General features: G+C 52.5%; 2 protein-coding genes and 1 long non-coding RNA gene across 3 annotated transcripts in view; 1 reads left to right on the top strand and 2 right to left on the bottom strand.

Annotated features, from left to right (window-relative positions):
- The first annotated feature begins 3,985 nt into the window (after positions 1–3,985).
- On the top strand, positions 3,986–13,569 carry LOC124243580 (uncharacterized). The gene is made up of 3 exons (XR_006889717.1): positions 3,986–4,122; positions 7,235–7,372; positions 12,871–13,569. It is a non-coding gene; the product is annotated as an uncharacterized LOC124243580 (long non-coding RNA).
- On the bottom strand, positions 5,901–9,627 carry HOXA11 (homeobox A11). The gene is made up of 2 exons (XM_046669235.1): positions 8,786–9,627; positions 5,901–7,385 (listed from the first exon to the last, which is right to left on the bottom strand). The coding sequence occupies exons 1-2, from the start codon at positions 9,501–9,503 to the stop codon at positions 7,153–7,155; spliced, it is 951 nt and encodes a 316-aa protein (XP_046525191.1). The 5' UTR covers positions 9,504–9,627; the 3' UTR covers positions 5,901–7,152.
- Positions 13,570–22,606: 9,037 nt separating the features above from the next.
- HOXA13 (homeobox A13) overlaps positions 22,607–24,073 on the bottom strand; it is a 2,046-nt gene continuing 579 nt past the window's right edge. The window contains exons 2-3 of the mRNA XM_046668933.1: positions 23,555–24,073; positions 22,607–22,851 (exon numbers count right to left, since the gene is read on the bottom strand). Of these exons, the coding sequence (XP_046524889.1) occupies positions 22,607–22,851; positions 23,555–24,073 (764 nt within the window). The remainder of the gene's footprint in view (positions 22,852–23,554) is intronic.

The raw sequence follows: 24,073 nt of genomic DNA on the forward strand, positions 1-24,073 counted from the left end.
ACCTTTTCCGGCCGGATCCACTGGAGCCCAGGAGGTGGATTCTTGCCCCTGGCCTGCGGGCTACAGCTCTACAGGATGCCCCAGGCCTGCCGGCCCCGCCAGCTCCAGCCCAAGCAGAGGCCTTGACTTGCTGCTGGACGCCGGGATCCCAGGAAGCTGACCGCTCAGGCCTCTGCCTGTAACGGGAAAGACCCTTGCAGCCCGGTTGATTTGTCAGCACTTGGCCTTGTTCCTCCCGGTATGAACCCAGTCCGAGGAAGAAGCCGAGCCTGAGAGGACCCAGAGAGAGCGCACGGGAGAGCTGGCGGCAGAGCCCTGGCGCTAGCTTCTGAGATGCAAGTAGTCGCGAGCAGAGCAGTTGCGGTCTCTGCCGCCTCGGCTGCTCCGCGCGCAGCGCCCGGAGGCCGCGCCACCGCTTGCGCTGCGCTCCAGCTACTTCTGCTGCGCTCCGCAGTGACTGGCTCTTTGGACTGGGCATCTAGAGTGGAGAGGAGGAGGACAGAGAGAGAAAGAGGGAGAAAGGCAGAGGGAAAGAAAAGGGAAAGCGTGAAAGAACTAGTTCTCTCCAACCGGACAGCGTCTTGAGGCCACAGTAGTGGCACAGCCGGATCAAGTGAAGAATCTATGCGGAGAGATTAGGAACTGTACTTCGCTGTCCACGTTACTCCCACCCACAAGGCCAAGGCAAATTCTAACCTGGCTAGGCCGGCAGCACCAACGAACTTGAGTACAGAGAAGCTGCAGAACTCGCAGCCTAGGAGCCTTCCCCGGATGGGCCCGGTCCTTACCCAGGAGCTCACCAGGCACTCAAGACTGTGGCGCTCAGCAGCGCTACTAGGAAATGCCACAAAGCTGAGGGCTGCCTGAGAAGGGGATTTTGCCTCTCAGCACTGTCCATGCCTCCTCAGGAAGCTCTGTGGAGTGGGAAGTAGGTCCCAAGAAGAGGAGAGGATTTTTTGAGGAGAAAGAGCCGCAGCAGCCCCAGCCGGGACTTTGTGCCTCACCGACTAACTGCAGAAAGCAGCTTCCCAGGCCGCAGGTTGGGAAGGACCAGTGGCCATAGGTGAGAATGCTTGAGATAGTGGAGGCTAATAAAATAAAGAGAAAGACAATGATCTAAACTTGTCTTTTTTAACCTTTTTGGAAGTGAAGTCCCCTTTGGAAAATCTAAGGCCAAGTTCTGACTCTTATCCTGTGAGAAACGCACATCTGTACATTCCCACAATTTGACCCATCGTTTTCAAGGAGTTCACAGACCCCCTCAAAGGCTTCTCCATGGGCCCTCCAGAATATTGCAGAACTCTGGAAATTCAGCGACCTGGCCAATTTGACTGGTAAGACAAGCAGGGTGTCTCATTGTAGGCAGCTCAGGCCCTGTCTGGTCAGGGCCCTGTAGGGTGGCCAAATGGGCTTCTAGGCTGGATGGGATCCAAGACCGGGTGTGCTCCAACTAAGGTTACAAAAGTCACCTTGGTACTGCATCTGCTACAAGAAGGCTGCCCCGGCTTCGGCTGCAGAGTAGAAGAGGTGGAAGGCCGGCTGCAGACTCTCAGACCGTGGCATTGGCACTTGGGTCTTCACCACCCTTTGGGGAGAGCCGGATGTTTTTCTCCAGCATCTTTTCCCCCTTGTAATAGACCAAAAGGAATGTTTGGTTTGTGCTGTTTTTTGCTTTTAAAAAAGCTGTGTAAGCGTGTGTGGGAACCCCTCTATGGCCCAGGACCACCACCCCACCCCCACCGGGGCTTGCTGAACCGACAGCCAACGCAGAGCCTGCGGGTGTGCCTGGGACACAGACTGGCCTGGCGCTGCCGCTGGTTCGGAGAGAAGATATCCACGCAGCAGAAGCTCACGTTAAACGTGGCTGCCCTCTCCGCCCTCCTGGAGCTTCCAGCATCCACGACTGCCCCCAAGACTCCACACTCCCACAGAGGTGTTAGCTTCCTCAATAGACTAGTCCATTTATCGATCACCTTGGCTTTCCTGAGATTCCCCACCTTCTGGAGATTAAGAAAAGCGATTCAGTTACAGCGTTAGTCAGCTTCACCTTCTGGACACACGCTCTCCCTCTTGCCATTTGCCTTCTTTCCTTCTCTCCCTTTCACCCTCCCTCTCAGCTGCTGAATTTCTCTCCCGTTCTCAGGTTGCCTTTGACTTAAAACTCTCGGTGCCTGCTTGCTTCAGCCAGGCCTGTGGAGCAGTTCTGTGGCAGCCATCGGGGCCCACGTTCCATTTAGGAGTAAATATCACCCATTTCTACCTGAGTAATAACACTCTTCCCTCCCCCATGGTTATGGAGCCAAAGTAAATGCCAGGCAGGTCGAATAAGCCCTTTGGTGAAGATTACAATGCGGTTCACCAGGCATCAGATTTGTCCTCCTGAGTAAACCCTTGCAAATGATGAGAAATAATAAACTACCACCAAAAAATTCTTTTTAAAAATACGAGGTATTGAGATTGAGATAGCCAGTAAACAATTTGTATCTGAAGGTCGCTCTCAATGCTTTCAGGGCTCAGAATTATTTGACTGGCTATGGAGTTGGGCTGCAGCCCCACAGAGGGAAATAAACACTACTTCCATGTGTCCGGCTTTAACAAAAATTCTGGACTCCTCCGATTCACGTATTTACTGCCGAACTAGAAATTTTTTTGGTAAGCAATGATGTTCTTTTCTTGTCCATCTTTAAGAATGTCAGCATTTCCAGGGATACTGGATGTGTGCAGTCAAATACCAGGTGCAATATATCCCTCAACAACCCACTTTAAAATTTTTTCTAAATCCAACCACTGAACTAGCCCTTCTCTCCTGATGAGGAGAGTGTTCGGGCCTTTTCACACACCCCCTAAATTGCAATGTCCTTAGTTTTGTTCATAACAAAACTGCATCTGGCCTTGAAACGAGAGGTGGCTCTGGGATTTTAGAGAGGGCTCGGCTGCAGAGAGTGCCGTGTGGGCACCCAAGCCTTCCTGTGGTTGCCTTCTTCTGGCAGTATTTGGAGCTCCTGCTCAACAAAGACTAGTGACTTTCACAGGCAAAAATCACACACATGCAAGCAGCCCCTACTTTCTCTCAGATTCTCCCCACTCACCTATGCATTGTATATTTGTGAAAATAAAAGAACCATTTCAAGAAACGTATGAAAACATATTAGAATAAAAATTTAAATACAGGAAAAGGAGGAATTTGAATCTGGCCTCCGAAAATGTAAGTGAAATGATTATTTAAAACTTGTTTTATGACCACCCTGATGGAGAGATTGTTCGATCAGAGTTTATCCTCAGTGCCAGCTTTTGAAAATGTATAGGTATTTACCAATACAGTTTTTGCATATTTATAAAATATGCAAAAGATCTCATCTTTGCATCTAGGAAATTGCTTCAAAACCCAAGCCAGGTTTATAGCGGTACATTCCAAATAAACAATACAGACTTCTCTGGCAGCCTGAAAAATCAAGTGCGACTTTTCCGAATTGGCTCTTTTCTAAACAAAGGTTTCCCCCAGGCTGCTTGGCAGACCTAGAGACCTCACCTGGTAGGAAACCAGCGACAACCCGGACGTCTGCCCCAGGGAATAAGCCCATCCCAGCGGCCAGGGTCGCTGACCACCTCGTTGTTTGGCGTAGAAACTTTGTTTTCCCCAGTCCCGCCATCTCCTTTTTATCCCCATCGCACCCCCCTATCCCAGCACAGCCCGGGACCCTTTCGCTTGGATGCCCCCCATCTCTGGCTCATCTCATTCTGAATATTTCTACAAAATCGAAGGATCGCTTTGGGTGATTGCTGGCGCAAGGAGCTAAAACCGTCGACTTCCCACTTAGGCCTGCCTCTGCTTTCCAACCTTAGGGAGCGATGGGGGGGGGGGGGGGGGGTGTGTGTGGGCTGAGAGCCTGTAGCGTCACCCCGGAGCGCACAAACCCAGCCACTTTCCCCAGCCCTGCTCAGACATCGGCCACCTCCCCACTCCCTCCCCAGCCAGACTGAAATTGCTAAACTTGTGGCCTCTTACCTTGACACATTTCCGAAATCACTGCCAAGGGAGAGCTGGCTTCTCCGCGCCGCGACGCCTGCGAGGCCTAGAGAAGGTGCGTTGCTTTAAATTACACTACCAACCACTTCCTGAAGGTGAGCCTCCCTTTTTTTTTGATGCGAAGGGGAGCGGGACAAGTGAAATAACGTAACGTGCTGCTCTTAGTATCAGAAGCGAACAAAGGCCAAGAATCGCGCTGGGGTTCCCCGCTCCCCAGCGGCTTTGACATTGATCGGAAGTGCGCCATCTCGTGGCGGCTGAGCGCCTAGGCCGGGCCCGAACTCAGTCTCAAGCCGGGAGAAAGAAACAGGCTCCAGGCAGAGACAGAGAGAGAGAGAATGCGCCCAGCCCGCTGCTAAAGAGATCTCATTTTTACATCTAAGAAATTGCTGCAAAACCCCAGCCGGGTTTATAGCGGCGCATTCCAAATATGCAAATGGGCCGGCTCCGGACGGGTTTACGACCACATTGTCACAGCCATCGGAGGATGGGCTTTTATAAGGGCTCAGAAATCAAACCCGCGCCCGCTCGCTGCCCGCCCCGCTAACAGGCCTCCTGGCTAGACTCTCTCTAGCAACTTGCGAGACTTTGGTTAATCTTTAACCATACCAAAGGAAGTCTTTCCTTAAACCCTAGGCTTCCCTGCCCACCCCCTCCCTGCTCCCCAGGAGAGTGCTCATTCACCTCTGTGTGTCTATCAACCCAGACATTCATCTCGGGGTCTATCCCACTCCCCTTTGAGCCCGATTTCCCCAGTCGCGCCAGTTAGACAAACACACAAACAAATAAACAAAGCCAAAGCCGGGTCTGGGGGTCTGGGGCCTCTCTCCAAATTTGATCCTCTCTGCCGCTCTGGCCCTGCCTGGGTGGCTAGGAAGAGGGTGAGTGGGGGTGGGGTGGGCAACAAAAGGCTCTGGCCTTACTGCCCTGCCCCTCAAGGTTATGGGTGATGTCCAAATTTAAGGCAGAAGTTCAAAGGCAGGAAACAAAGAGGAAACCGGCATCTTTCTTTCCCCAAAGGGAAAAGGCAGCCTCCGCTGGGAGCTGATGAGAAAGCGCCCTTAGAGGCTCCTGAGAGTCTGCTGTCTTTGTACCCAAACCCATCTCCCTCTTGCTGAAGGGATCCTCAGGGCACCCGAGAGGTTCCACTTCAGGCCTCCTAGTACTGAGGTGAGCAAGCCCAGCTTGGGATCAGACCCACTGGCCACTTCAAGCTTCAAAGCTTTCTCCCAGGGCTGGGGTCAGTCTGAAAGGATGAAGCCTCGTATTCCAGTCCCGGAGATAACCCATTCCGGGGACCCCACTTCCCAAAAGGACCTGGCCAGTCACCCTAGCTTCCTAAGCCTTGCTTCTAGTGGAGTTAAATCCTGACTCAGTCACCTCCCCACCCCCTTAGGGGCCTGGTAACTTGCCCCTTTCCTGGTGGGGGGGTAATGAGGGGGCAGACATTTGGCAGTAAAAGGCAAACAGGGAGAGGAATGTCACACCAAGACCCAATACTCAAGTTTCCACCGTCTTTATTTTCCTTGTGCCCTGTCGCCTGTATACATGCTGCGACATACTTGGTGGGTGAGAATGGAGGACAGGCCAACTCCCCCGTTACAAACAGAGCCACCAGACACTTCTTAACACAGGAAGGCAGAGGAGATTCAATGGGTGTGTGTGTGGGGGGGGCTGCTGGCTTTCTCAGCTGAGGTTCTCAGGCCCTGGCCGAACTACCTGAGAGCATCCCCTAACACTTTCTAAACATTGCAAGAAATTAAAAAGACCATTCCCAACGCGTTTCCTGCCTCCTCCAGTACCCCAAAGGAAATCAACTAATGGCAAAAAAAAAAAAAAAAAAAGTATTCAAACAAAATAGGTTATGGTTCCTTTATTTACAAGTCTTTTGAACACCATCCCTGTATGAAGCGTACATTCAAATATTCTTAGCAGTGAGTGAGTTTAACCGTTGAACACTGTAAACAGATACAGCCTTTAAATATTTTCTTCATCATCTTTTTTCCCCTCTACATTGCATCTTTTAAAATTCGCTTTGGTTCCTGCAGGGAAATATATATATAATATAATATTTATCTTTTAAAATAATTCCAAATTGCTCTCGACCTCTTGGAAGGTCGCCGGAAGCTTCCAAGCTCAGTTCTGGGGTGGTGAAGGACAGAGTGCGGCGCCGGAACCGGGTGTTTTGAGAGACACGAGCCCCTCATAGCTGGGGACCGCTGGCCAGGCCTGCTGCTCCTCTGAGCAAATCCAAGCTTCAATTAAGTGTGGGGGAGATTTTGCCAAGCTGCTGCACTCCACAGGCATTTCCTGCAGAGATCTCGGGGCCAGCGGCCTGGGTGAAGTCTCTTGGCTTTTTGATGTCTTCCACCTCGGGGAACGCTCTGCTCTGCCACCAGGCTTTAGGCCTGAGTGGCAGGCCAGGACGAAGACCTTCATGGGTAGGAAAAACTAGGTGGGGTGCAGGAGGTGACTGCTAGAAACTCAGGCCTGGGACAGTGCGATGAGTGGCTAGGAGAGGTGGAGAGCCACAACTGTCACCTGGAATCGTAGATTTTTCTTCCCTCAAGGATCAGCAGCCCTCTCCCACATCATATCTACCTCTTATTCCAGCCGTCTTTCACATTGGCTTTGGAAAGCAGCCCCCTTCCTGCCATCTAGGAATCCTGCCCCTTCCTCCTACTCCTGTCCCCAAGCTGAACTGGGTTTGGAGATCGCATAGCTTCTTGATGCAGGGGTCCTGGGGGTGGGCAGGCTCCATGTGGAGGGTCCTGGGCCGGAGTTGATCTCCAGGGGGCCTGGCAGGGGGCTGTGTCCCTGATGGAGACCACACCCAGCCCGAAGCTCCGCAGTCTCCAAGAGTGAACCACCAGGGGTCCCAAACCATTCATTCTAGTAGATGCACAGCTCTCCAAATCCAATTACTGTTAGGAATCTTAACCACAGATGCCCAAGAGAGTCCCAGGCCACCTCTTTCCAGGCTATCTCCGTGTAGCCTCTCCTCTCTTGCACATCTCCTTTCTTCAGAAGTCACTGTGTGCCTTGACCTTGTCAAGGGCAAAATCTGCATGTAATCTCACGTGTATGAAGCCCCCCCACCCAATTCCAGCTGGCTAGATAGAGCCTTAGAGGAGCGGGTTTGCTGAGTAGTACTGTAAACGGTCTCTGTTAATTTTTTTTTCCTTCATTCTCCTGTTCTGAAACCAGATTTTGACTTGACGGTCGGTGAGGTTGAGCATGCGAGACAGCTGCAGGCGCTTCTCTTTGTTGATGTACACGCTGAAGAAGAACTCCCGCTCCAGCTCGCGGATCTGGTACTTGGTGTAGGGGCAGCGCTTTTTTCGGGTGCGTTGGCCACCTGTGGAGGGCAAAGAGGCTGGGAGTGAGCCAGGTGTGGGGGCTGCAATTCATCCCAGAGGCCCCCGTGGAGGAAAAGGGCTGGCCCCAGGGCCTGGAGGCCCTGCCCAAGCCCCATCAAGGTCTCCCCAGGCCCCCGTCTTCAGGCTTCTACAGCCGGCCTGGGACAGGCTGCAGGCAGAGGCTCAGGCCCAGATAAAAGCCAGCTCCCTAGATAGGCCCCCAGGGAAGCTGTTCAGGCTGCCCCCAGAGCAGAAAGGAGGGCTCCTCACAGCAACAGGCGAGTTTGTGCCGCGGAAGCCGCTTTCAAAGCAGCCAAGTGGGGGTTGCCGGCTGCCTGCAGCCCGGCCAGACTAAACAAACTGCCGCCCGCGGACATTTCACCTTCCAGCACCTGGGAGCCGCTTCTCGAGGTGGTAAAGGAGGCCCCAGCCCCGGTCTTTCTCGGCTGCGGTCAGGACTCGGCCCGCGTTAACGTCTGGGGCAGCTGCGGGGTCTTTGTCAGCCTGAGTCCGGGCCACCAGCTCCTGCCCCCCTGGCCAGCCTCCTGGCTTCCGCGAGGTGAGGAGGTGGCAGCGGAAGCCTCCTACCCTGGGCCTTCGCTGAGCACCAAGGCCACACAGCCGTGCCGGTCCCCCCGCAGGGCAGGAGTGCTGTTTTAGATAGGGTGGAGGGAAGAGGGGTTTCCCAAGGCTGCGGGCAAGCTTGACTTGCTCCCCTTTTCAATAAAACTGCACAAGAGGTAAAGAAAAAAACCCCGCTTTTGACAGATTGAATAACAATTGTGAGTAACATGCAGTCGGACAGAAGGCGGCACTTAATTGCCACCGCGCCAGAGGAAAATGGCTTCCTTTGGACAAAAAGGCCAACTTTGGGTTAATTTGTTTCTTTTAATATATTGCTCAAGCTAAGCGGGCTATTTTATCTGTTAAACACGCTGCTAGCGCCGTCGTTAAACAGCGATGCCTTTGAATGCCGGCCGGGGCTGGAGTCCCTGCGCAACACATGGCTTTTATAAAAATCTCCAGATTACCTCGCTATCAAAGGCTCCCGGAGCCCTTGCAGGGGGAATTTACAGGCGCCCACCTCCGGCTCCCCAGCCCCGGAGCTGGCCCCGAGCGAGGTCGAGCTGCCGGGCTTGGGAGCCGAGAAGGGAAAAAAGGGAAAAAGGGAGTTGTGTTTTTTTTTGCAGGCATGCCTTGGCCGGTGGGTATTTCACGGCCAATTTCAGCACTCGCCACGTGATCCCGCCTTTTATAACAAAGTTTTGTTGGGGGAAACCTAAAGGCCCTTCATAAACCTTATATGCTTATAAAACAGCATATAAAAATTTAACAGCGGTGCTGCGCTAGATTTCCAACTCCCCTTTCATAAAGCGCAGGGCGCTGCCTTTATACGTACTGGAGCCGCCGGCCTTGTCCTCAGTGTGGCCGGAAGACGACTCGGGGCTGCTGCTGCTCTCCGGGCGCCGCCGCCGCTCCTTCTCCTCCGCCGCCGCCGCCTCCCGGCAGCCGCCGCCGCCGCCGCCGCCGTCCGAACTTGAAGTTGCCGGCGTGCCCGTGGCCGCCGCCGCCGCCGCCGCCGCCGCGGAGGTCGCCGCGGCCGCCGGGGGCCCCTTCTCGGCGCTCTTGTCCCCGGGGTAGTCGGAGGAGGCGAGGTTTTCCGGGGTGCCGTAGGCCGTCTCGAAAAACTGGTCGAAAGCCTGTGGCAGGACGCCGTTCCTGCCCACGGTGCTATAGAAATTGGACGAGACGGCGGGGGTGGGGTGGTGGTAGACGTTGGCCGAGCTCTTGGCCAGCACGTCGCCAGGCACGCCGGCCGCGCTGGGCGCCTGCAGGCAGTCTCTGTGCACGAGCTCCTCCGCAGAGTAGCAGTGGGCCAGATTGCCGCGGGGGTGCCATTTAGTGGCGGGCTCAATGGCGTACTCTCTGAAGGTCACTTCCCGCACGGGTTGGACCTGGGGCAGGTTGGAAGAGTAGGAGTATGTCATTGGGCGCGAAGACGGGGTCTGGGGCAGAAAAGAAGGGAGGCTGGAGAAATCTGGACCCGAGACGTAGTAAGTACAACTTGGCAAATACATGTTAGAGGAGCAGGGACCACGCTCATCAAAATCCATCATTGGGCTACCTTGGGCTCTCCGCAGTAGCCGAGCTTAACATGATTCTCCACTGCAGCTGCCTCTTTGAAGCGGATCCGTGAAGTAGAAATTTGGAGACGTAAGCTGACGTGGAAATCTATCCCCATCCTTAGCAGGGAGGTGCTGGTCATGTGACCCGATGTTGAAATTGACAAGCTGCGAGCTAGTCCGGGCCTTTTTTTTTTTTTTCCCCTTTCCTTTTTTTTTTCCCTCACTCCTCGGCTTCCTTTCTTTGTAGCCACCTCAGGGGAAGCAACAGATCGTCACTCGGTGTTCTCACCGAAAGCACGTAATCGCCGGTGTAACTCATGTTGGCTGGGGGGCCTCCCGGCGCGCGGCGAGGCTGGGGTGCGCCCCCATGCCACTCGCTTGGGCTCAGCTGCACGATCCTGGCCCTCAAGTGCGCCGAGGGCGGTGAGAGAGCTCAACTCCTGCCACCCACAACTCCCCGGGTGAGGGATGCCTCAGACTGGGGGTGACTGGGTGGGAGCTCGTCGCTGCGTGGCCCGTGCGTGGTCTTGGAATCTATTCGCCTGGAGGCTAGCGTTTGCACCTTCTTCGCTGTCCCCCTCCCACAGGCTTGCTCTGGGAACCACCTCTGCCTCCTGCCCTGGCCGGACCCCCTTCGGGGCCAGGGTTCGCAGCCGTGGATGTGCCTGCCTCGTGACTTGCCCGATTTGCACGGTGGCTTGATTACACGCTCGCATTCATGGTCACTTCCGAAGCGCTTTAGTGCCTTCCGTCCCTAAACCGCCAACAACCAGGGCGGCTTCCCCCGCGGTTTGTCAGGGATCCGCAGGTCCCGGAAGGGCCTTCGTCTTACCCGGGATCCACCTCCCCTTCATCCTCCCAGGCAGCCTCCTCACCCCACCCCCTGCCCTTGTAGAAACCCCCTCCTCCTCGCTGCCTGCCGGGGTTCAGAGTCGCTCCGGAGAGCCAGAGGCGCGGGGGCTGCGCCGCGGCGCACTGGTCCGCCCACCCGCCTGGTCTGGAGCTGAGGACTCGGGAAACCATGCAGTTGAGGCGAGCCTTGGGCTGCTTTAGAGGCGCTGATATTCGAGGAGGCTTCTCCTGGGTACGCTGCACCTTCCAGGGGCCCATCAGGCTGCTAGCGGAGCTCCAGAGCTGTAGGGAGAGTGGGGGCAGCCAGGAGGGGGAGAGGGCCAGGGAGCCGGCTGAGAAAGGGGTAACAAGCCTCCTCTCCTTCCCTGAAAGCGTGAGAGGCAGGGATGTGCAGGACAGAAACTCAGAAGGCCCGGCGTCTTTCTTGCTACTCATCCCACAGGAGGAACACAATGCCAAAAGAAAGAGACGTGTTCCCCAAACTTCTAGCACCTTGGGTGACAAGGATGCCTTGAAAAGGCTAGGTTTGAGCTAAAGATAGAGACAGAGGCCGTAGAAGCTAGTATGAGTCTAGCTTTGTTGGGAAGAGGAAAGAAAAATATTGAGATGGTGAAAAATGCTGGCCATCCTGCAGGATTGGATGAACAACGTTTGGGAGAAGTGAAAGAAAAGGGCATAGAGCAGCCAGGCAGGGCCAGGAGCGGGAGGGGCCCAGCCCTGAGACCTCCCCATACCTATCTTCTTGGAAAAAGCTGGATGTCGCTGAAGGAAAGTCGAAAAATGAAAAAGGATAACCTTTTCCCTTTCCCCATCCAGGAAATAGCCAAAGGTATTTATATATCTTGGGGAGATTTAGAGTATAAACTCTAAGATCTTTGGTATTTAAGTGTCAACATCGATTTATTTATTTATTGCTGAGCTGACTGTAACTGACTCAATAACAAATCTAATCATGTTTTGCACTGGAAAAGAAATATTCTCATTATGTATTTTCTTCAAATGATGGGCCACCATTGCATTTGAATACCCGCTGTAAATATCAATAATATCGAGTAATTACTCTGTAGTGGAGTACACTAATTTATTAGCATTAATGTTTATGTGGCTCCTACCCCCCTTCTTTACAAGGGTTGCTTATCACAAATCAAACTCCTCGGACACATTGGTTTAATGAACTCTTTATTCAGGATTTGCTGCAAGAACTTTCATGCCCCTTGAATCCCTGAGAGTTGAACTTGAAATTATTCGTGCATCTTCAGCTTGACATATTTGTCCACTGTGGCTTGTGCAGCAGGCAGTAGCGGTGTGAGTGAGACGGTCTGGGTCGGAGGAGGAAAGTTTTTGGGAAAGGTAGCTTGAGACCTCCTAAAGCTGGGAATCACTCTTACAGAATTGCCCTGCAGCGAAAAAACCTCGATTTCCAGTGGCGAACAACAAGGCAAAATATTTATTTCTCCACAGCATCTCTTTCTTGGAGACAGAATATAAAAGGGAAAACGGAGAGGTTTGGAACAGCGGTATTTGACCCGTTCCCTGCCTTGATTTTGGCTCTCCCAAAGTCTCTCCCTGCAGCCCACCCGGTCCCCACCACCCCGACCCTCCAACAAAAGGAATGCATGAGGGGTTTCAGTCACTTTGCTATAACAAAGGCGCCACCATTTCGGGGCTTGCCCCGCCCCTGGGTGAAGGCAAACAAATTCTTGCACTTGTATTAGGGCTTTTAAGACTATAATTGAACCCGGGGGCGTCTAGGAGAGCCGAAAACAGTTCTAGACAGACCTGGGGTTTTATAGCAGTTTTGGCAGTCAACTTCAGCTTGTGCCTGAGCAGACCGGCTGCGGTGGCCCGCCAGCGGGGGACGCCAGGCCGTCTCCCCCAGCTGCACCTCTCCTAATTAGATCGGGGTTTCCCCTTGGTGCTAGGGAGAGGGGGTCCCCGCAGAAAGGTTGGTATGGGGATGTGCGCTGTTCTGCATAGCCAATGCCTCCCATGTTCTTGATGGCCAAGCCGAGAGGGTGCCGGCAGGTCTGGATCCCATGGGTGTCTGCAGGAGACAAAGGCGAATTCCCGAGGAAAGGCTGGGGCTGAGGAAGGCTCTCCGGGAGCGGCTGGCAAGACAATTCGGAAGGCTGTACCGAAGCGGGGTGCCGGGAGGGACTTGCAGCCTAGAAGGGGGCGGGTGGGGGCGCTGCCGTGAAATGAAGGAAGGAAAAAAGGCTCTCGACGCCAGAAGGGAAAACGCCTGGAGCGACGAATGCTTTTAGTTCCCCAGCAGGGACAGGAGGGGGTGCTCAGATCCCCAAGGCTGCGCACTGTTCCCAGCTTTGTCGTCTCCTGCCCCTCTTGCCCAGAATACCCTGGCGGTGTGAAAGTTGGGGAGGGGGGTAGTTCGGGGGTGCGCGCAGTTCTGAGGATCAGATAAAATCTTGGGGAAGCATGGGAGGCAGAGCTGCGGGTCCTTGGTTTTGACTTTGCTCTGAGCCTAATTGACTCTTCCGCTTTACAGGAGGCCTAACAGCCGAGCTGAGCCCACCCAGCTCAGGGAAAGACCCGACGCGAGGCTAAGGCGGCCCTGGAAGGCCAAGTCCGAGTGGCATTTCTTGAAGAAGCTGAGACGGGCAAGGCTGTGACATTGGCCCTGGCGACTGGTTTCCCATGAGCTCTTCTTTCTCAGGAGCTCCAAAGCGCAGGGCCATCTCCAGAAAACAGACATCAACGTGTATTTCCTTTTATCGTCAACCCGGAGCCCCTCGGCAGCAAATGCAAGAGGCCAAAAATGTTTTGGAGGAAGAAAAACAAAGGCAGGAAGTGGCGGCGGCCTGACGGTGCGTGTGTGTCTGCGGAGAAGGGAGGGAGCCGTTTCAATCTCTTGTTGTTTTTCCAAACTTCAAGGTCTAGGCAGCTTTCGCAGGGTTGGCCCCGTCGCTCCGCGCGCAGCATTTGGAGATGGCCACCCCGAGAGGAGAAGGCTGGCGCCCGCGCCAGCCTTGTTAAGCGGAAACGGCTAACGAGGCGATTTGCTCAGCAAAGCAGACCGAGCCTTTCCAAAGCTTAGTTTGATTTGGCCCTAAAAGTGGGGTGGGGGTTGGGGGGTTCCGCAGCGCCTCCCGACTCTCCTCAGGCGGACTGAATGCGCCCTAGCAGGAGGATTCGTGCGCCCTGCGCTCCATGCGCCTTCCCAGGCGGGATATCGCAATAAAGTGTGTCCAGGTGCCTCTGCCCAGCACTGCCGCCTCCGCTTCTTCTTGCAGTCGAGGGGTCTGGGCAGCAGCCGCAGGGCGCCTGCTGGCGGTGTCCGGGCTGGATAGCCTTGGCGCGGTCGGTGCGCACTGGGGGCAAAGTGAAGCCTTTTCGACGAGGTTGTCTTGCTGGAGGCATTTCCAGCAGAGTCACTGGAGAGACACGAGCTGAAAGACTGTCACTTGATAGGCAGCCTAACACCCGCTTACTCCAAGGGAGGATAGAGCTGTAGGCAGGGAGCACCTCCAGACTCCTGGGTTCCCAGCCCCCGTGGCCCTGCTGCCAGGCTGCACTCTTCTCTCCGTCGGGGCTGGCTAGGTTGCCGGCAACGGCTCATCGTCCAGAAATCTGAGAATCCGATGTCCCCAGTGCCTGCACTTGCAGCCCTTTGACTGCTTAGTGTGTAGCCCATAGTGTGAATGCCAACACCAGGCTGCCCGCCCACCGCATTCCCTCCCCGGCCGCTCCTGTCTCCCTGCAGCTCCTGCTTGCCTGTCTCTCTCGCCCAGCCTCTTTCCAGCCACGTCTCCCCTTCTGCGGCTGCCTGCCTCTTCTGATGCCTCTGCTAGGGTGAGCAAAGAGCTGAGGTGCCAATGGAGGGCACCCAGTACTCAAACACAGAGAAGGGGTGCTGTTAGGTGCCTGACTCTCCCCCAATTCAGGCCTCCAGCAGGGATCTGAACTGGGCCTCGCACCTCCTTCTGAATACTCCACTCCAAGGCCCTGACACACTCTTTTTCTCTCCCTCTCTCTCTCACCAACACTTCCTCCTCTTCTTGGGACTCAGCTCCTGCTTTTCTAGGCCTGGCAATCCTGGATGGCAGCTGGCCTGGGAGGAGTCAGACCTACTTGACAGACTGAACCTCACTCCCAAAGATCTACAGTTGTTTACCTGTGGACCCCTTAGGGAACCAATTTTTTTGCCTCTTCTTGCTGGTCTGAGCTCTTACCTTCCTCTGTCCCTAAATGTCATACCTGTTTCTAGAAAGCTACACAGAGGACTATCAAGAGCCAACTGGGGGGCTCAGGGTGGAAAGAGCCACCAAGCCCTTCCTGGGGTTGGAAGCCAGGGTTTTCTTTGGGAGCCATCCCCTTCCAAGGAGGAAGTGTCTTGGAGGTGCATCTGTCTTCCATGGTGAGCCTCGGAAATGGGTTTTCTGGGAAGGCCCAGGAGATGTCCCAGTATTTGTTCTCAGGAAACTATCAGCAGATCATAGCCAATCTATCATACTTCCAGGCACTGTCTGGAGGCGGTGCTGAGGCTTCGATGAAATATCAGGAGACCGCCCCCTCCCCCCATCACTAGCAGGTGGAGCCAGGGGTTCATTTATCCCCTTGGCTTGGCAAGGCACCTGCCTTGCCCACAAGCTCCTCTACCTTTTCCTAAAACATAGAAACAGGTAATGCCTTGAACTTGACCTTATGGTTGGTTATCATCTGACTCAAAGTTTCAATCCTCCAAGATCCCTAAATAGCTGAAGAAGTCCACATCCTTCCCCTGGCCCCTGAGGGGTAGGGCACAGGGCTCAGCTGAGGGGCTCAGACACCCAAACAATCTGGTTACTATTTAGTTTAGTGGGTTCCAAACCGATGGGAAAAAGAGAGTTACTTCCTTTGAGAACTACTTTTATTGTTATTGTTGTGGACTCATTAAAGAAGAATTTTTTCCCTATCGAGGGGGGACAAATGGGGTGGGGGGAACCTTGAAGGGCAAAGCCCTGGTTCTCAGCATCTGCCTTCCATTCTCCCTGTGACTTCGGCGCAAACGGGTTTCCCCAGCCAAGTGTGTCTGCAATAAAGAGGACAAAAGAGGGCAGCCCAACCAGAAGGCCAGCTCTGGCCCTCAGGGTCTGGGTTCCCGCAGCTGTGGCTCAGAGGAAGGCCCCATGCCCCAAGCTCCAGCCGCCTCCTAGGGCAGCTCCCCAGGCTCCTCCGTTTGTTTCTGCTCATCGGTGATCCATGGCTCACATTCCAGACTTGAGAAGAGTGAGCCCCAGCCGGTCCAGCCCTGCTCTAGGAGTCTCCCTCACACACCCTGCCAGGGAGTTCTGTGATGGGACCCACGCACAGGGAATCCCTCCAGCTAGTGTCTCCTCAAAGCACTGCTCCACCGGTGCAGCCCTAGGGATAAAGCCTAGCTTTTCTGTCTTCTGTGAAAAACAAGATGCAATCATTTGCTGGGCCTCTTTGATTCACCTGGAGCAATAAGCTCAGGGGCAGACGGGCTTAAGCTATTTGTTGACCACTGGGCCTCATGTGGTGACCTGCTGCAGGCAGGCTATGGGCAGAGGGAAGGGGCTCCCATCCCTCCAGAGCACAGTGAGGGGGTTCTTGGGGCACGAGAGAGTCAGGGATTTTTACCTTTGGCAGAATGCACCTCTCTTCTTGGGCCAGATTGTAAGCAGGAGAAGGAGGACATCAAAGGTCTTGCCAAAGACCTGCCATGCATTGAGGGAGCAGACCTGGACTCAGGGACCTCAAGAGAGGCCCCCAGCAGGGTCCTTGCTCCCCTATCCTATTCCTGGCCCGTCCGGCCCTGCCTGGTCCCTTGTTTCTAGCGGAGCCCAGAACTCCAGTCCAGCCACCACCCTTTCTGGAGCTCGCAGGCTCTACCTCTCACCGGTCTAGGCCTCCACGGCTCCGAAGTCTCCTGGACCTTGCTCTTCCAGGACTCGCTGGAGACAACCTCTAGGCCACCCTCGGCTGCGGGAACTCCTTTTCAATAGGGCTGGGGCCGACGGAGTTGGAAACTGAGAAAGAACCCCTGCCTCCAGTCCGCAAGCCCAGGCTATCGGAACCGGCTTGCAGCCGGCCGGTTGGGTGTCCTGCGCCTTCCTGCGGCCGCCACCGCGACCGGCACTGACCAGGGAGGCGGCCACGGCGCCAAGGACTTGACCTTTGCGGAGCGAGGGGAGGGCGCTCGCTGAGCTGCCTGGAGGGGCATTCTGCTGTCTCCGGCCTCTCCCACCCAATAGCAGCCCGGACAACCCACGCATGCTGCGCTGCTCACCCCGATTCCCCCCTCCGTTTCGCGCAGTGTCCGCAGACCCGCAGCCTGAACAAAGCCCCCAGCAGTGCTCTCACCACCTCCTCTGCAGCTCTTGTCCCCAACTCCTCTGGGCCAAAAGGCTCAGAGCTAGAGCCAAGCGGTCAAAGGCCCTTCTCAGCGCCCTCTTCTCTCGCCTGACCCTAGCCGCCCTCAGCCAGCGCCGGGGTACCACTCTGGGTGCCAACCGGGCCCCTGCCCGTGCCAACTTCGCGTGCGCCGGGTCCTGGCCCCGGGCTGCGGGCGACGCCAGGCCTTCAGCCGAGCGGAGCGCCGCAGAGGCGCGGGACGCAGAGAGGCGCTAGGCTGCTCACCGGCCCAGGCGGAGGCCCGGGGCAGCCAGGGGCGCCCGGATCTGGCGGCTCGGGTCCCCACGGTGGCCCTGCGTGCCCAGATCCCTCTGCACTCCCTCGGATCTCACCCCACCCCTCAGCCCGGGGCTCAGAAAGCGGAAGTATTTGGTAGAGAAAAACACGGTTTCTTTTCAGCCCGTCTCAGAACCCCTTTTAGAGAAAATGCTCCTGTCAGGTTTTATTTCCCGTTGCAAACCACCTTCCACGCTGCCAAGAATTAAGACCGGGAGAGATTAAATACCCGATTATTCTCTTGGGGAGGGAGGGGCGGGGCGGAGAAGGGGGCACCCGCACAAAACATTCGTTTGAATCGGCTTGTCCTCATCAAATAACGCCTAGGGAGGCCCGCGAAGGCCCGCTTGGGCGACGGTGACGTCAGCCTGCAGCTGCGGGGAGACTGGCGGCGCGGGTACCCGGCCCTGCAGAGGCCGCCTGGCGCGGGCCGGGGGGCCGGTGCCGTGACCTCGGCCTAACGTCCTGCTGCACGCCCCCTCCGGCCCACAAACCATCCGAGCGAGGCCGGCTCTGTAAGGGTTGGAGCCTCCATTTTGAGTAGAGGGTTCCTTTGGAAGCGTGCAGATCTTGAGCCTCGCCTGCGGCTCTGCGGCGCGCGACACCAGGCGGCCCCGCGTCCACGGCAGCGCTCCTCCAGCCTGTCCACACCCGGCCCCTGGGGCGAGCCCCGCGCCGCCGCGCGCCCGCCCGCAGAGGCTCGAACAGCTGGCACGCCGAGGTAATGATTTCTGCCGGGTGGATCCAGCTCTTCAGCCGCGCGACGGAGCCGGGCAGAAATGAAATCAACTGTGGCCAGGCCTTGGCTGCTTTCACGAAGGCGTTTTTCTGTGCCAGCGTCTTTTTTCTTCCCTTTAAAATCAAATTAAAAACAGCCAACACCTTTCAGGCGTTCGTCGGCGCTAAGCAGATGCCCAAGGATTGAAGCAGCCGATCAGAAAGCGGGTATTTTCATAAAAAAGGAAGCAGGCTGTTATTTACCCGGCGGCCTAGCAGATGAAAACATAATTATGGTGTGCCGGTCCTAAAACCTAGGCATAAATCTCCCTGGGCCCCTTGGATAACGCTACATCTTTGCTTATGAAAAATGGGATGTGAGCAACTCGCTGCACATTTCTCTGATTCTCCAGGTCTTGGGCTGCTGACACGCATTCGATCAACTTTAAAGGAATGCGCATAAATCAGCAAGCCCCAAGCGTCTCCTCGGTAAAGGTCCTCAAATCCGGAAGGGCGCCTCTGAACCCACCGGGTCTGGGGCTTAGCAGGCTGGGGCAGCCTCCGTCTCCGCTCCGAAACTCGGGAATTCGAAGAGAGGAATCGAGGCGCCGCATCTTCACCCAACCCTCCCAACGCACTCAGCAGGGTGTAATCTGCATATATATTATACGGTGAAATCCGTGTCATTAACTACCAGCACACATATGTCTCACCCTCAGCTGAATTTCACTGCCTCATGAATTTTTAAGAAAACACCTCAGGTTGAATTTTAAAAAATAATTTTCTTTTCCCTCTTTCTTTAAAAATTTTTCTTTTTCTGTTTTCAAAAAAGCACACAATTTTAAACGGATGGCTTCAGCTCTGCATGAGGCGTAAATAGTAGTCAAATGCAAAGTGACATTTTACAATCATCCACTTAAAATATCTTAGTAAATTTGACAGTATTAAGAGCAGATGGAAAAAGTAGGGTTTTTTTTTAAAGTCCCATATTTACAATTTTTTTAATGGCACCATGACAGGCCATTACAGCATTCAAAATCTTTGCTAATTTAATAGATGAAAAAGGTGTCTATTTGTTTCCATATTTACAATTTCTTATTCAGAAAGAGTTTTCCTTTTAGGAAAAACAAATACTTGAATCAGCTATTCAACAACACTATTCCAGTGTCTGGTGTCATTATTCCTATACAGTGGCTGGCGTCCTCCTTGATGTCTTTTTTCTAAAGGTTTAGACTAATAGCTATTTGGGCATTAGAGAGCCATCATAAACCATGCTTACTTCAGGTTATCTGGTAGATCCAAGGGAATTTTAAATAAGATGGGAGTTAGGTAAGATTGACATTATCAACAATCATTTTAGAACAGGAAAAAAAGCCTCTGAAATATCTTGCCATTAGTTTCAAAAACTGAAGAGAGAAAAAAAGAAAACTACTACTTTACCCAGGGTTCCTGCAGTGGCGATGGCTTGTGAAAGGGGCGGTATTTCGGCTGCAGAGCTGCTGTTGGCCTCCTTCCTAGGCCCGAGGCTCAGAATATTTCTTACATCTAAAGAAAAATATCCCCCGTCAACAGAAGAGTCCCCTTTGGAGCTGTTCGTAAACACACAGTTTGATCCAGCTTTGAGGGGATTTTCCACCACTTTAAGCATTTTAGGAGCAAGTTGTTACTTTGGTTTGATGGCTGCTCATTTAAAAATGGAGTGTTGTGGAACAAGATGTGGGGAGGTTGATCTGAAGCATCATTTTCATTTGTTTCCACAAGTGGAGTGAAAATCCTCAGGGCAGCAAAATTTGATTGCATTTGACAAGACCATTCCAGATGTATATTTCAAGACCATGCTGTTTTTGAGACAGCTTTAGAGATTCTTTCTAAGATTCTCCATCTATAAAGAAGCTCTAAGTCTTCAGGTCGGAGAGGTTTCCATCAGCCAGGTTTGTAACCAACCAGTATTATTTTCCATAAAATGATGCATATGGTTCTTTGGTTCACAATTACTTCTCTCTAATGTAAAGATAAAATTAACCTCACCTCAAAATTCTGCATCCTAAGACTCCTGCTTCCACCAACATTTCAATACATATGTGCATAGTGTGGATTTGACAAAAACACATTACCCTACTCTACGTGTATATTAAATATGTAAACATACATACGTATTACTTAGGACTCTAAACGCAGCACCTGATGTATTGTTAGGGAGCAATAAGTAGTAGATATAGTACTTATTATTTTCATAGTTTTGATGGTCATTGTTACTATTAAATGTATATATTTCTTCCACAAATCAGTGGCAGCTTCCCAAGCACCAGTATTAGATTGCACAACCCTGGAGCTGCACCCAGCTCTGAGCTATCCAGGATAACTCTCCTTCTGCATCGATATTATGGTTATTTTGTAGATATGAGATCTTTAAGTTCTCCATACTGACCTCTTAAGAGGTGAGTTTCTTTGAATTTCTGAAATGTAACTCTAGAACTCTAGAGTTAGCAAGGCATCTGAAACTTTTAATTTGCCGTATAGACTCCCCTATAGCTCTAATTAGGATGGGAGACCACCTGGGAGGGTGAGGGCCAGGAAAGAATGGTTATTTAAGAACTCCTCTTAGACTGTAGCAGAAATGTATAGCTTTAAAGCAGATCTGCAGAAATCTGATGCAGAGCAAGCCACTGTGAAGACAAATCAAATTTGGCAATTAAAGAAAAGGAGCAAAATTTCATCATGTAAAGCACATTTTGTACCTCAACTCTAGAAATCACCTTAAATTACAACATCTCAGGCCATCAGTAATTAATGATACTATATCTGTACAGATTCTACATATATATATACAAGGACAAACAAGCAGTGATATGCAAATGTATACACATATATGATATATATTCACATATATACAGGCACATGTATAACTTACGTATATTCAAATTCTCTCCATCTGGAGCCAAAGAAATGAGTACTAAATCTCTAACGCAAGGAGTCAAAGAGGTAAGACCTTTTGATTCCCTTGAAGCTGAAGAATTACAAGGAAGCTTGTCAACGCCAGGTGGCGCCCTTGATCTACTAATCCAGCCGAGGCCAATTCATGAGCTGTCAAAAGTCAAGGTCACAAATTGTCTTTTTTCGTCAAGGTCAAGGTTTAAGGCCTTCCTAGTCCTGTCATTTCAACAAATATCAAAACCTGCCCTCTCAGACACATGCAGACCCAACAGCAGATTTTAAAATATGGCAGCCTGGGCATCACTGATACTAAACAACTGGTTTTCATTTTCCACAGGGATCCCGGGAATTTATATTATCTCTTTCTCCTCTCTTTTTTCTCCCTTTCAGAATGTCTGACACTTTAACCTTCGTGAACACTTATCTAAATTTTTAGGAGTTTAGTTTTGAGGGATTTCTCCCTTTCTTTAGAAAATTTGTAGGAAAAAAAAAGCTGAAGAATAATAGAAAAGAATGGTCCTTGGTTTGTATAGGACAAATCTGCTCCTTTTCTTTCTGTGCAGTGCACATTTATCACAGGAAAATAATGAGTATTTTCTTCAGATTTTAATGGCAGTGACTATTTTATTAACAGAATACCACTATATCACTATCTACAGGTCTAAAGCTTTTTTTAATGATTATTTTTAGTAGAAATACTTGAAAAGCAGGTGCACAAATACATTTTCACAGTGTGCTGAATGTCTTTATTTACAAGATAGCATTTTATAGTGAATATGAACAAAATGAATGTGCTGGTTGAAATAACTGCTTGATTAAAAATGTGCTGTGAAGATGAATCCCTAAACTTTCTAATGTGGTCTCATAACACAAGAAACAAGGAAAAATACTAACCCCTTAATAGATCGAAACATAGACTGCAAACATCTAGATGTTTGGGGGAATGGATTTCTGTTCTGAGCTTTCTAAAAAATAAAAAAGGAAAATTATTTCTTCAGCAAAATGTCTAGTAAATATTGGGAAATACCAATTTAAGTGAAAAATTAATTGTGTTCAAACCAAATACACCATATTGGTGTGGGACGTCTTAGGAGATCTGACATAAAGTGAATTCTGCGAATCATCTGATGTGTTAAATATTTTTCAAAAAGATATCAAATCCTTTGGAAAGCAAATGATATTGAAGCAGAAAATATTGTCCAAATGCTACAAAATATGCTTGTTGTAAGCAATTAGAAATTATTATCGGAAGGACAGTCCCAACCTGGGGTTCCCTTGTAGCTCAAAAGCTCAGCTGGTTGTGTTAACTACCAAGACAAATGATCATCGGAAGAGCTTTCTCTCCTTCTCTCCCTTCCTAGTAAATAGTCCAAGATCATCATTTCAGTACCTTCTTCTCTTTTCCCCTCTAAATCTATACATGACATGTTTTGCAGAATATACAACAACGGCAGGAATTTCACCAAGATTTACCTGAGCAGTCACTTAACATGCAAAGGGGGATGGTGATAGTGACCCAAGGACAAGCAGATGTTTTCAACAGCCTCTTGCTTTTGTAACCAACTTTCGGATTACTACCATATACCACAGTGTCCTAGAATACAATGGTCACATAAATACTTACAAGATTTCAGTAAATGCGTAACTTATCTGAAATTGTGTATTTGGGGGTTGACGTTTGACTCTAGAGTTTGTCATTTAACGGTCTGGTGGGGTTGGCGGGAGAACTGGCAGTCTTTACCATTTCTTAGAGTAAAGTTTTAAAAGAGTTGTAGATTCCACCAAGGAGAAAGAGATCCCCTTTAGAAAAGTAAAATGCCAGTCTCTCTCTTGCTCTTTCCCATTCTTCAATTATTATTAAGTATTATAACCATTATCTGGCAAAGCAATGAGTCCTGAAGCATTTCTTCAAGTTGCCCTCTTGCTCTACTTTTAATCCATTAACTAGTGGTCTTCAGTTTGTTGATGACTTTTTTCTCTTTGACCCTCCTGTTCTGGAACCAGATTGTAACCTGCCTCTCGGAGAGGTTCGTCGTTGCTGATATCCGCCTCCGTTTGTCCTTGGTAATGAATTTGTTTGTAGCGTATTCCCGTTCGAGTTCTTTTAATTGCACCTTGGTGTAAGGGACGCGCTTCTTTCTTCCTCGCCTGTAGGAGCTGGCGTCTGAGGGATGAGAGACCACGTCTGGAAGATAGGGAAGAAAGCAAGTTACACACAGATCAGACCCAGGCGCGATCTGAGCCGCCCGCCTTGGAGCGCCCGGCTGCCCTTTGCAGCGCGCCGTACAATCCGGCCTTCTGCCCAAACCTGGACGGTCAGTGGGGCGGGTGGTGAGCTCTTCACTGAAATGAAATCGCCCAGGGCTCCAATGACCACCCCAGCCGGGCCGTCCTGCCCGCACAGCGCTCCGGGTTCGATGCTTGATCGCTTGGCCCAGTGGCTCACCTTAGCGCCTAGCTCAAGGGACAACACTTCAATGCCCGGCTCCTTTCCGTATACCCCAAGCCTCAACACTTGATGCTTCTACAGTGAAGCCATTTTTGAGAGAAAGAATATGGGCAATTTGCTAAACCGTTTCCAGGTCAATTTCCCATCCTTAAGTCGATGTCAAGGGCTAGCGAGGGCGGGGCGCAGAGGGAGAAGGAAGCCAGCCAGGGTCCCCACAAGATTCTTCCCAGTTATCCCTCACCCAGGGACAGCCAGGAGCCAGCCTAACTCAAGGACAGTGCGGGCAGTGCCAGCCAGCGGGGGTCGGGCTCCCAGGGGTGCAGTGTCGCTTGGGCAGGCCAGGAAGAGAGCAGAGGGGCACCAGAGTGACCCAGGAGCGAGGGGAGGAGAAGCTGGAGCAGAGCCAGAGGATTGAGGCTGAGAAGGGGGCGACATTTACCGGGCAGAGTGGACTTCCAGAGGTGGGGAGGCTGCGCCTGCTCTTTGGGGCAGTACATTTGGCCGTTCCAGCCGTTGGGCAGCGCCCAGGGCTGGTAGCTTTCCATGGGAAGACCCAGGGGCTCGTGGCGCGACTCGCCGGGGCCCCCGAGGCCGGGCACCACCGGCATATCCAGGTAGCCAGGCACGGGCTGATGGTGGTGGTAAGGCCCGGGCGCGTAGCCCTGGTGGTAGAAGGCGAACTCCTTAGCGCGGGAGCTGAACTCCTCGGCCGCGGGGCCGGCGGTATCCATGTACTTGTCCGCGAAGGCGGCGGCGGCAGCCGAGGCAGGCTGCGCGCACGACTTGATAGCGTTGGGGTGCGGGCCCATGCGGGCGCACGGGTAGTAGCCGCTGCCGAAATAGCCGTAGGGCAGCGCCGCGGGCCCCGACGAGCTCTGCGCCGCCGCCGAGCAGGGACTGCACTGCTTGGCGGCCTCGGCGCCCGCCGGGCCCGCCGGGCCGGGCCCTCCCGAGGACG

This window comes from Equus quagga, chromosome 8 (assembly GCF_021613505.1).
Source record: "Equus quagga isolate Etosha38 chromosome 8, UCLA_HA_Equagga_1.0, whole genome shotgun sequence".
Taxonomy (NCBI): domain Eukaryota; kingdom Metazoa; phylum Chordata; class Mammalia; order Perissodactyla; family Equidae; genus Equus; species Equus quagga.

What these genes read in the sequence shown, in the direction of transcription:
- HOXA11 (XM_046669235.1), bottom strand. Translation starts at nt 9,503, where the DNA reads ATGATGGATTTTGATGAGCGTGGTCCCTGCTCCTCTAACATGTATTTG. An exon ending in GGACAAGGCCGGCGGCTCCA is followed by an intron (nt 7,386 to 8,785) that starts GTACGTATAAAG and finishes TGCCCTCCACAG; the next exon opens with GTGGCCAACGCACCCGAAAA.